At 39.1% G+C, this 10,883-nt stretch overlaps 2 protein-coding genes across 9 annotated transcripts in view; one reads left to right on the plus strand and one right to left on the minus strand.

Moving 5' to 3' along the window:
* The window catches only part of niban1b (niban apoptosis regulator 1b), a 42,896-nt gene extending 37,267 nt beyond the window's left edge, over nucleotides 1–5,629 (plus strand). The window contains exons 11-14 of the mRNA XM_066661891.1: nucleotides 1,102–1,212; nucleotides 2,184–2,291; nucleotides 2,414–2,525; nucleotides 3,256–5,629. Coding sequence (XP_066517988.1) covers nucleotides 1,102–1,212; nucleotides 2,184–2,291; nucleotides 2,414–2,525; nucleotides 3,256–4,403 — 1,479 coding nt within the window. The 3' untranslated portion in view covers nucleotides 4,404–5,629. The remainder of the gene's footprint in view (nucleotides 1–1,101; nucleotides 1,213–2,183; nucleotides 2,292–2,413; nucleotides 2,526–3,255) is intronic.
* On the minus strand, nucleotides 4,779–10,877 carry mblac1 (metallo-beta-lactamase domain containing 1). 8 transcript variants are annotated; one of them, XM_066661916.1, is made up of 4 exons: nucleotides 10,377–10,790; nucleotides 9,001–9,412; nucleotides 7,310–7,607; nucleotides 4,779–4,910 (listed from the first exon to the last, which is right to left on the minus strand). In XM_066661916.1, the coding sequence occupies exons 1-3, from the start codon at nucleotides 10,475–10,477 to the stop codon at nucleotides 7,359–7,361; spliced, it is 762 nt and encodes a 253-aa protein (XP_066518013.1). In that variant the 5' UTR covers nucleotides 10,478–10,790; the 3' UTR covers nucleotides 4,779–4,910; nucleotides 7,310–7,358. The 8 variants fall into 8 exon arrangements, with proteins under 8 accessions (XP_066518013.1, XP_066518021.1, XP_066518038.1 ...); XM_066661924.1 differs by lacking the exons at nucleotides 4,779–4,910; nucleotides 10,377–10,790 and adding an exon at nucleotides 10,076–10,245 and having other exon boundaries at nucleotides 5,635–7,607; XM_066661941.1 differs by lacking the exons at nucleotides 4,779–4,910; nucleotides 10,377–10,790 and adding an exon at nucleotides 10,855–10,877 and having other exon boundaries at nucleotides 5,636–7,607.
* Nucleotides 10,878–10,883: the final 6 nt, after the last annotated feature.

The raw sequence follows: 10,883 nt of genomic DNA on the forward strand, positions 1-10,883 counted from the left end.
TGAATTTTATGTGCTATACCAGTGGTTCTCAAACGTTTCGGGCAAATGACCCTGAACAGAGGATATAAACACTCTATGCTCACAAGAGTTTTAACTCTGTTTTACAGAAGGTATTTACATAAATCATTTCAGTTGAATTTACCTGCAGTGACCTGGGTGTAATATCTAGGATTTTTTGAAATGCAGAATTAGGTATAAATTCATTAATGTAATTTATAGAGTATTACAGCCATCGCTTACTTGTACAAGGTTTACATACATATGCATTGTAATAATGCATATGCATAAGTTTGCTTTACACAATGAAAACTTAAAGCAGGATTTTACATTATTTCACATTCATTCATTCAATTGTTCAAAACAGGCTGTATGTTTTTCAGGAGTCTGTACAGAGAGCACAACACTATACTCTCACCCATTTCCTAGGTTTTGGAACTGAGGAAAGTAAGTTAAATTAGAGATGTGTGTTTACATCTCTGTTCCCCTCCAACAACATCATTATAGCACACTGAACTTTTCACTTGCATCACTCTGAACGGGAACCGTGACTGATCCAACTGCACCATCTACCCTCACTAATGTTTATTATGGAAATATATCAACGTTCATGTGGGGTATTTTTGCATTTGTTTTTTTTTTAAATAAAATTTTCAGTTTGGTTTTGATAAATCAATGTACGTGAACTGCATGTACAGACTCTATAATATCCACAGGAAAGCCCTGACCAGTGCTGTGTTTATGAGGGGTACAAGCCTCCAGCACTGGCTCTGTAGTGATGAACCTCAATGGTGACATTAGGCTCATGTGCAGCTGCCCCGGAGAGTCTCATTTTACTTCATACATTTCTACAGACTGAACCTCTGCTTTTACTAACTCTGGGTTTGTGTCTACAAACATTTGCAGGTAAAGTGCATGTTTGGTCCAACTATGTGAAAGAATATGGTATAATTCACAATGCCTGTTTGTTTTCTGGTTATTGTGTGTGTGTGTGTGTGTGTGTGTGTGTGTGTGTGTGTGTGTGTGTGTGTGTGTGTGTGTGTGTGTGTGTGTGTGTGTGTGTGTGTGTGTGTGTGTGTGTGTGTGTGTGTGTGTGTGTAATAGCTGATGGAGAACGCTACCTACACGTTTGGGACTCTGGTTCAGTCAGCCATGAAGGACAAACCTGAGAAACTAACCACAGTCATGGAAAAGGCCAAGCTCAGAGTGCTGAAGGTGACCATCAGACCCCACTGATTTCCAGCATCCTACACAGCACTGAATACCACTCTCAGAACATTTTACCTGGTGTACAAATACATTTTAAAGCATATTTGTGTGATGTATAATTGGAACTAAAAATTCAAACATTTTCCTACACTAATGTGTTTATGAATGAGTATCTATAAATGACTGTTGTTTTTTTTTTTTTTTTTAAATAGTCTCGACCAGGTATGCTTCTCTTTCTCTTTCTTCTTGGCAGAGGCATCTGGAGTAATTTAGACAACAGAGAGACTCCAAAGATAGAAAATCATAAATCAAAATGAGGATATTGCTCTATTCCTGCTGCATAGGCGGATAATGTCTTATTTTTACTGTTTCGGATCACTTAAGGTGGAAATGTCTCCAAACTGCTAACTGCATTACAGACAGTGCTACAAAACTAAACAACTCGTGTTTCAAACGACTTTCTGTGATGATTCAAACAGTGAATAAAACTTTAAAAGTTAAACTTCAAAGACGTACAAACAACGGTCATTTTTTCCCCTCAAACACACTGTCCCACCTTAAAAAACCTCTTAGCTTCTGAATGTAAACAACCAGAGAGTACTGCGTTTCCCCACAATCGTAGTGTTTTAATACTTCATTTTTAGGTTATTTTTCTGAATAAAATGACAAATGTTATTTCTAACACTGCACAACAGTTATAATACTATGTCAGACGAGCAGGAGAATTGTACATTTAGAGTTACAATTATACCCTACACAATTAACTCTTTAAAACATATTTATGCATGTAATAACTTGGATATATTTTTATCTAACCTCTAATTTTAATCAAGTTCCATATGTAGTGGCTTATATACTGTTAGGAGTCTTGCCCAAGGACTCATTATCATAACATGGTGCTCCTGCTCAAGGGTCATATGGTGTTGCAAACTACACTGTAGCAAACCCTGATGAAGCTGTTTGTGTTTTTCCTTCAGCAATTTGACTATGACAGCAGCACAGTGAGGAAGAAGATCTTCCAGGACGCTCTGGTGGACATCACGCTGCCGTCCATTCGGAGGAGCCTGGCCCCTTCCTGCAAAACTGTAAAGCAACAATATATATATATTTTGTAACTTAACAGAAGTACGCAAGGTATGAACATTGTAGTGTAGACCTGAGGTGGTGTTTGTTGACTGTTTTTGCTGTGCTGTTGTTGATTTAAAAGGAGCTGCAGAATTATGAGCAGTACATTTTTGCTGATTACACAAACTTCATTCAAGTGGAGAACGTTTATGAAGACATTCTGCTCAACATCCTCAACAATGAAGTCAACAAAGGTTCGTTCGTCTTGCTGCCTGCGGGAACACTATTATTTTAGTTACTCGTTAAATCTAAGCAAAGGAGCACTTTGTAGATCTACCATTACAGACTGTAGCCCATTTGCTGCTCTGCATACTTTATCCCCTTTCACCCTCTTCTTGAAAGCTCAGGACCTGTACAGAGTAGGTCTGATTTGGGTGGTGGATAATTCACAGCGCTGCAGTGACATCGATGTGTTAGTGTGTGTGGTGCTGGTACGAGTGGATCAGACACAGCAGTGCTGCTGGAGTTAGAATAGTCCACCAACCAAAAACACAGCCGACAGCGTCCTGTGTCCACTGATGAAGAACTAGAGGACGACTAACACACGCTGTGCAGCGTCAGATGAGCTACTGTCTCTACATCTACAATGTGGACCAATGAGATAAGAGTGTCTAAAAGAGTGGACAGTGATTTGACACATGGTTTAAAAACTCCTGCTGCACTGCTGTGTCTTATCCACCTGTGTAGTATCAGTGTCACTGCAGCACTGAGAATTATCCACCACCAAAATCATACCTGCTCTGTGGGAGTCCTAAACATTAAACAACAGGGTGAAAGATTATGAAGAGCAGCAAATAGGTTACAGTCATTGTAGAACAACAGGGTGCTTCTGTGTGTAGAAAAAAAGGAGGTTGTTTTAATGTTTTGGTTGGTCAGTGAGGAACATCTTGGCTGACTGCTCCCTCTCTCCTCTTGTCCATGCAGTGGTGAAGGAGGCAGCAAGTCTGAAGAAGCACAATCTGTTTGTGGACAGCACTGAGCTGCAGTGCGTCAGCGAGAGCAGCTTAAACGACAGTAGAACGCCTCCCCTCTCCGCTCCGTCCAGCCCAGCCAAAGCTCCGGCCCCACGAAAGACAGAGGACAGCACCACATCCCCCCTGGTGGGAAATGGCTGTGTGCAGAGCCAGTCAAAACAGGACCCTCCAGTGGAGAAGAAACCAGAAAGCTCAACAGAACCAGATCAAGGGAGTGAGGAACAAACACAGAAACCTGACTCTACAGAATCTGATGTATCTCCTCCTGGTCAAGAAGACTCTCCTGTTTCATCTGAGGTCACTGAAGTTGAATCCAAAGCTGAAGAATCAATAAACAACCCCCCAGCACCAGTAAGTGATATTTCTGTAGGTAAACTAGATGTGGATACTTCTACTCAAGAGTGTTTCTCTCCAGAAGAAGGTGAGGTTCTCTCAGAAGTTACAGCTACATTAGCTTCATCAAACCTTAGCGAATGTCCTACAATCATTATATCAAAATACCCCGAATCTCCCAGTGAACGACATAACCCCACAGACAAAGCCGTCTATCTGATCCCTCCGGCTGGAGTAAAGGCAGGTAGCGAGGTTCCTCTTGTAGAAGATGATGATTCTGAAGAGATTCAGGAGATGGAACCGATTCCTCAAGTGTCCTCTTGCTCTGAAGCATCTGAAGCATCTGAACCTGCTCCAATCTCAGCTCCCAATGAGTCGAGCACTGGTCAAGACCAGCCTGATGCTTCCAACGCTGAAGATCCATCAGATTCCCAAGCTAAAGATAAAGATAACCAAGAAACTCCAATGGAAACCACTTCTTCTGGCTCTGTCACAGACAGCGACGCACTGACCCAAGCTGGAGGACCTGAGGAAAACAGTTCCACCATTGAGGAACCTCAAGAACATTCAGCCCTCACCCCTGATCCTCCAGTAGAGAGCAAGGACTCTGTAAAGTCAGAGCCCACAGAAAGTGAAGCTGATGAGGATTGCTCAGGCTCACAAGAAGCCCTGGACAGCGTGAAGGCCATCAGAGATCTGGTAATGGAGGTCATAGAAGTGGAGGACATTGTGAAGCCTTGTCCAGACAGCAGTGAAGCACAGTAAAGCCTCTGTTAACCGACATTAAATCCTATTAACTGACTGAATGTAATTCTGAAGGAAAGTGTTGGTCTTGTTAAGCAGTAGTGATGCACCGACATGAAGAAGTTTTCACTGAAACAGAATATGGAAACTAACAGCCAAATATGTGAAATCACTTTATTAATACAATTGAGCATTGGAAACTCTCTGTGCCTCGAAATGCAACATCATCATCATCATTTATTATATTTTCCGCTTAATCCATTTCAGGGTGGTGGTGGTAAATGGGCGAACGAAATGCAATATAGTAAAAAAAATTGTTACTGTCTGAGTCTTAAACAGATAAGACCACTATTATTTATTAAAAAGATGAAAATATTAAACAGAAAAAAACTTTAAGCGGAAATAGTCACCGGGGTGGCACGGTGGTATAACAGGTAGTTTCTCAGTCACCTGGGGTGTCTGTGAGGAGTTTGGTGTGTTCTTCCCATATCGGGTGTTCCAATTTCCTCTCACTAGGGCTGGGTGAAACTGCAAAATAATAAAATCTCAATTTTTTTCTAATTTATAAACTATTTTTGATTATGATTTCAATTGTTATGGTTCTTACATAATGCAACAGAACAATCACGATTGAATCCAGCTTTATTAAAATTTATTAAAAGGGACTGTAGCAGTGCAAAATAGTAACAGCATATCTATAACATCAAATTTTGCAAATAATGGTTACTTTTAATTTCTGAATAGGACTGAAACGAAGTGAAAAAAAAAAAAAAACAAGTTTACAATAACCATTTCTATTTAACAATAGTAAATATCGAGCCTAATTTTTGCATTTTGTTTAAATAAAAAGATTAAACCACTAAGGAAAACTGTTAATGCAGAAGTGGCATATAACCCTTTGAAGTATAATACACCACGTTATTTGAAGTTTGTCTCGCTTGTACTTTGTACTGAATGATTTATGGAATGTTGACTGAATGGAACACAACTTCTGTTCACACATTTCACACCAGAGAGATGTGCTCATATCGCTAATTATGCATAGTCTTTGTTTTTGGTTGCTTTTTTTCTTACTGCGTAATTGTTTCTCATAAAAAGTACCTCTAGTTCACTCTAATGACAAGCTAACTGGTGATAAAGTTGAATTAGTTTTTCGATCAGTGTGTATGTCTGTGGGAAGTGGCGTTTATGAAGTTAAGATCTGTTTTCGTTCATAATGCGTGTAAATTTGAATAGTATTTATGTATATTTTAGTTAAATCATATGGTATGTAAACATGTACAATCACCATTATTACATGTCGAACATCGCATGAAAATGTTCATTTGAATTAACCAAATTAATCATGAAAATCACCCAGCACTACCTCCCACAGTCCAAAAAAACACGTTGGCAGGTGGATTGGATGCTCAGAGTCCATAGGTGTGAGTGAATGTGTGTCGCCCTGTGAAGGACTGGCTCCTCCTCCAGGATGTGTTCCCTCCTTGTGCCGAGTGATTCCGGGTAGGCTCCAGACCCACTGCCACCCTGAATTGGATTAGCACTTACAGACAATGAAATGAAATGAAAACTTAAATAGACATTGCAACGTATTTTATTTCAGTAATGTGATGTATATCTAGGCTTGTTACGATAGCCATTTTTTATATTCAATGTCTACATATGTTTTGGTAAGTCGGTAATGTAATTATTGTAAGGGGTCTACATATATCTGAGTGAAACAGGATGACTGGGATGGAAGTAATGTGGGTGGGACATGATTTTGTCAATTGAGATCTGTACATTTCCCTGCTTTCCCTTTAAAGGATTATCTTATCTGATTGGATGGTGAAAAAGCCAGTATTTCAAATGTGTTTAACTAAATTTCCTGGAAGGATTCTTTCGAACGGTTTGATTAAATGATTCAGAATCAGATTCACTTGATTCAGTTTCATTTTGCACTGTTTTGGGTAAAAATATAGAAGAGTCTGGAAGTTGGTTCTGAGGGAAGGCTGTGTTGTGTAAAATACAAAAAGTATGAGAATTCTCCTCAAGAGGTTTTTGGAGACGAATGTTGGTGCATCACTATGATACTGAATTATTTTCATTGTTACTAATGATGATACCCGCATGGACTGGACAAAGAAGGAATAACATGATGCTGAGTTTTGTAATGGAATTGAATGCTAATAATACATGCTAATATTCTGTACACTGACATTCTTCGATGACCAAATCTACATATCAGAAATGTGTATATATTTTAATTGAGCAAAATTAAGCTATGAACCAGCAGATTTTAAAAACACTTTCATGCCATTATCAAAAAGATTTTTTTTACAGCTTTGATCAATTTAAAGAAGTTGTTTAATTTTCCCTGCACTTTGTATGTAGTTAAATATTGTAATAATGATCAGTTGCAGATTTAATGTTATTCTGAGTATTTTTTTTATAATTTTGTATTACTTTCAATTTTTTTTTTATTATCAATTTTAATAATGATTTACAGAAAGTGTATCCTCATAATAACAAAACTGGACATAAACATTTGGACCAATGCTCCGCTCTACAGTGACAATAAACTGATTACCTACAGTGATGAGTATTGATTTTTATTGGATATACTTCAGAGCTGGCGACAGCTGGAACACACACTGCTGAAACACTCTGCATTGTAACCAGATCATCAGTGTTGACTCATGTCACCTGTTAGTAGTTTTAATGTATGTGATTGCTGTATAATTGTAATTAACTTGTCCCTAAAGAAAGTGCTTTCTATTTAAAAAGCAGTGCACCTTAGATGTCTAGACAAAAGATCATTGGACTCAACATTTTTAAGGTGGTGTCTTTTAAAGTGGAAGTATGGAGTGTTTTTGTCTTTTTCAGCAGGGACAAAAAACTTTCCAAGCTATTGAATGTTAATATTATATTTTTCTCCTATCATTCACCTTGGATATTGTAACAGAATTAATCCAGTTCCCAGTCCGCCTCATGAGGTCAGTTCAGTGGTGTCCTGTCTACTCTGAAGAGTCGTCCATGTCCAGGAATAATCACATCTGCTTCTCTCAGAGCTTTCTTTCGGCTGGTCTCCTGCACCTCCACGTTTTCGCTCAGTTCTTTCCACGAGTCTTCATCATCACAGCGCTCAAACAAGTCCCCTGCCACCAGAACTGTCCCCACTGACGTCCCCTTCACCTGGACACTGACATCATGGCCTGTGTGACCAGGGGTGGCGACCACAGACACCTGGATCAATAGATACACCACTTAAAATATACTAAATAATAGAATAAGATAAGAACAGAATTACTCCTTGGAGCGATTAACTGGTAATTGCTCCTTGTGTTTTAGACACGATGTTGGAGATAAGGTACTGATGTTGGATAAGTTCTGCCACTCTAACTCATCCCAAAGTTTCGATAATGCTCCATCACTCTGGAGAAAACAGACTGTAGAAGGGTTTGCATACAGGGGGGCTCTCTAGCCCCAGCTTAGGCTCATGTGCAGTTCCATTTTTGTTGGACACCTTAAACTAGCTGAATTTACACATTATAAGTGCTACTATGTGTAGGAATTCTGCAGTTTCAAGACCACAGTTCTAGGACCCTATGTGTTCGAGACACTGCCCTCTAGCAAAGTGGATGACCAATACTCCTTTCTGTCTACTTATTTTTAATGACTTGTTCCACCCAAATATTACTAATTTCTCTAAAACTCATTAAAGCTTTTATATTTTAAAATATTATTTCTTTATTAAATATAGATTACTACTATTACTATTTATTGAATTACTTATAGATGTAAAGGCTTATTCCACCCACACACTACTACATTATCTAAATACATATAGATTTGAAAGCTTATTCCATCCAAATATTAGAATTTAACTCAACCAGATTTCGTCGCTGTTCAATGAAAACCATTTATCACTGTCTTTCACCTTAAAAAAGGATAAATAGATAAATAGAAAATACTTGGAATTAAATTTCTCAATATGTGTTCTTGTCTGTACTTGTGTTCCAGTGTTCTTGGGAAAGGACAACAGTCTCAGCTCAAGTACTGTTATGTTTAAAAGTCCACATCTAGCCAAGCACAGGTTAAATACTCTGATGTGTTCTTACTCTGCCAATAATATCGAGGATGCACTGGAATGTGACTTCTGTAGACTTGAGAGTCAGATATCCTAGAATGCATTTCGCCCCAACCACAGCACTATCAATTTTTTGTGCCATGGAGATGGTGCCTCATAAATTCCTCTGATCTTCCAATTGCATAACGACCACCGCATCCGTTTGTACTACCAAGTACGGCAATTTTAACTTAAAGTACTTTTTATTGAGAAACAGCCAATGACTTCCATTAAAAGTAAAGGTTTTTCCTTCTCCTGTAAAGTTACTATTTTGTAGATTTATTGGACATCAATCAAAATATTGGACCATAATAAATATTTGATATTAAAACACACACACACCAACGATCATCCATCTTTTCCATGTCCTCATATCCACTTTGCTAGGTGGCAGTGTCTCAAAAACAGGGTACAAAAATTGCAGTCCTGAAACTGATGTCCTCCAATTCTGTAGATGTACTCTCCCTATTTTAAGACCTATGTACAAAGACTGAGTACTATTCCACTCACATGGTCATCAATGTGGTATGGCTGTCCTTCAGCGAGTCTGTTGGGCAGATACCGATCCCCCTCACTTATATCACAGCCCACTATTACAGTGGACTGTGGAAACAGGTTTAGGTTACCAATGTGGTCTGAATGACCGTGGGTACCAACCACAACAGACACATTGGCCGGAGAAAGGCCTCTCTCCTTCAGTTTTGAGAGCAAAAACTCTCTGTCCCATGGTCCTCCTGTGTCCACTAGAATGGTTTTCGGTCCAGATACTAAAGAGATGGTGCCATCGGCCCGGAAAGTCCCATCCGGCTCCACAGTGCAGTATCCCTCCTTAAGAACCGAAACACTGTAGGGGTCTCCTTTCACACACAGCTCAGAACACTCAGTCTTTATTATGGAGTAATCTGGGTCCATACTGAAAGATCTGTGGAGAGTAAATACAGCCATTAAGAAGACAAAATTACAGAGGACTGTTGGTGACATCCCTTCAGTATAAATGTTATTATTAAGAGGTGCAATATTCTTGATAAGATGTGGAACAACTTTATAACATGTGAGAACAATTTAAAGACCAAGGAACAGGGTATTTTCTTGCATATGAATGAGATATTTAAATAACCTATTTCCTTCAAACCTAAATCTCATCAAATATCTCGTTCCACGCATTACAAAGTTGTTCGCACTCATTAAAATCTCGTTCCCACGCATTAATGTCTTATAGTCTCAAAAATTTTAAACTCGTCTTAAATTTATCATGAACGGATTTCAGCAGCAGTGCTTTATACAAAACTATCAACTTGGACTACGGTTAATTAAACTAAATTTTTTTCACTTACTATTCATACACTTCTTCTTTTATTGTTCCGTTCCACCTTAAACAAGCAACAGCCAACCTGAAATTAGCTCACTATTCGCCGGCTTCTAATTCATACTGTCACTTACACATTAAACGGGAGACTTCACATGCTTCAAGTTAGCTTTAAAATGTTATTTCCACATTATAAGGTGCATCTACGTGTCTACGAGTCTGAGGTTAAAACTTCTACTGGCAAAGTTAGGCTCTTTTTTTTAGAACCTTGCTTTCTACCTTAAAACGTTATGAGTCGGTTTGTACGCTTCCAATTGGAACATTCAGTTCCACCTTAAACAGGAGACGTAAGACTAACGTTCTTCGCTAGCTTCTTCTTTGAATATTTTTCCCACATTAAATGAGCGAATATAGGTTAAACAGTGTATTAGCTTCTTTTGAAATTTATTTTCCACCTTAAATGGTAAAAATCTCGACGAAGCTGCGTTGTTTTCTCGCGATAATATATGGGACTACAGCTCCAATGGTCAAAAGAATCGGTTCAGATGAACATTTCAGCCATTACATTAAATCCGCCTACTTGTTTCTGCAGTCACTGTCCGTCCTCTCAGTTCCACTGACCAAACTGGAGCACATTGTACTTCTACATTTGCAGAGTGTAATTCTTCTGTTGCTCTGCATACGTTGTAATCTTCATTTTACCTTGCACTTCAACGCTCAGGACCCACACAGAGCAGGTATGATTTGGGTGGTGGAGCATTCTCAGCGCTGTACTGACACTGAAGTGGTGGTGCTTTGTTAGTGTGTGTTGCGCTGGTGCGAGTGGATCAGACACTCAGAGTTTTAAACCCTGTGTGCACTCTGTCCATTCTGTTAGACTCTCCTACCTCGTTTGTTCACTTTGCCAATGTAAAGTCAGAGACACTAGCTAATCTGTCATTGCACAGTTTGTGTTGGCTGAGAATGATCCACCACCAAAATGAAATGTGCTCTATGGGGGTCCTGACCATAGATGAACAGGATGAAAAAGGGTTTACACACTATTTAGAGCAACCAACCTTTGGGTGCGCCGGGTTCTGGAACCTCC

Source organism: Hoplias malabaricus, chromosome 1, assembly GCF_029633855.1.
Source record: "Hoplias malabaricus isolate fHopMal1 chromosome 1, fHopMal1.hap1, whole genome shotgun sequence".
NCBI lineage: Eukaryota > Metazoa > Chordata > Actinopteri > Characiformes > Erythrinidae > Hoplias > Hoplias malabaricus.

Excerpts from the sequence above, each read along its gene's own strand:
- mblac1 (XM_066661916.1), bottom strand. The coding sequence starts at position 10,477 with ATGCAGAGCAACAGAAGAATTACACTCTGCAAATGTAGAAGTACAATG. Across the intron at positions 9,413-10,376 it reads GACAGTGACTGCAGAAACAA|ATCTTTCAGTATGGACCCAG; the intron begins GTAGGCGGATTT and ends TACTCTCCACAG. Across the intron at positions 7,608-9,000 it reads CATACCACATTGATGACCAT|GTGTCTGTGGTCGCCACCCC; the intron begins GTGAGTGGAATA and ends CTATTGATCCAG.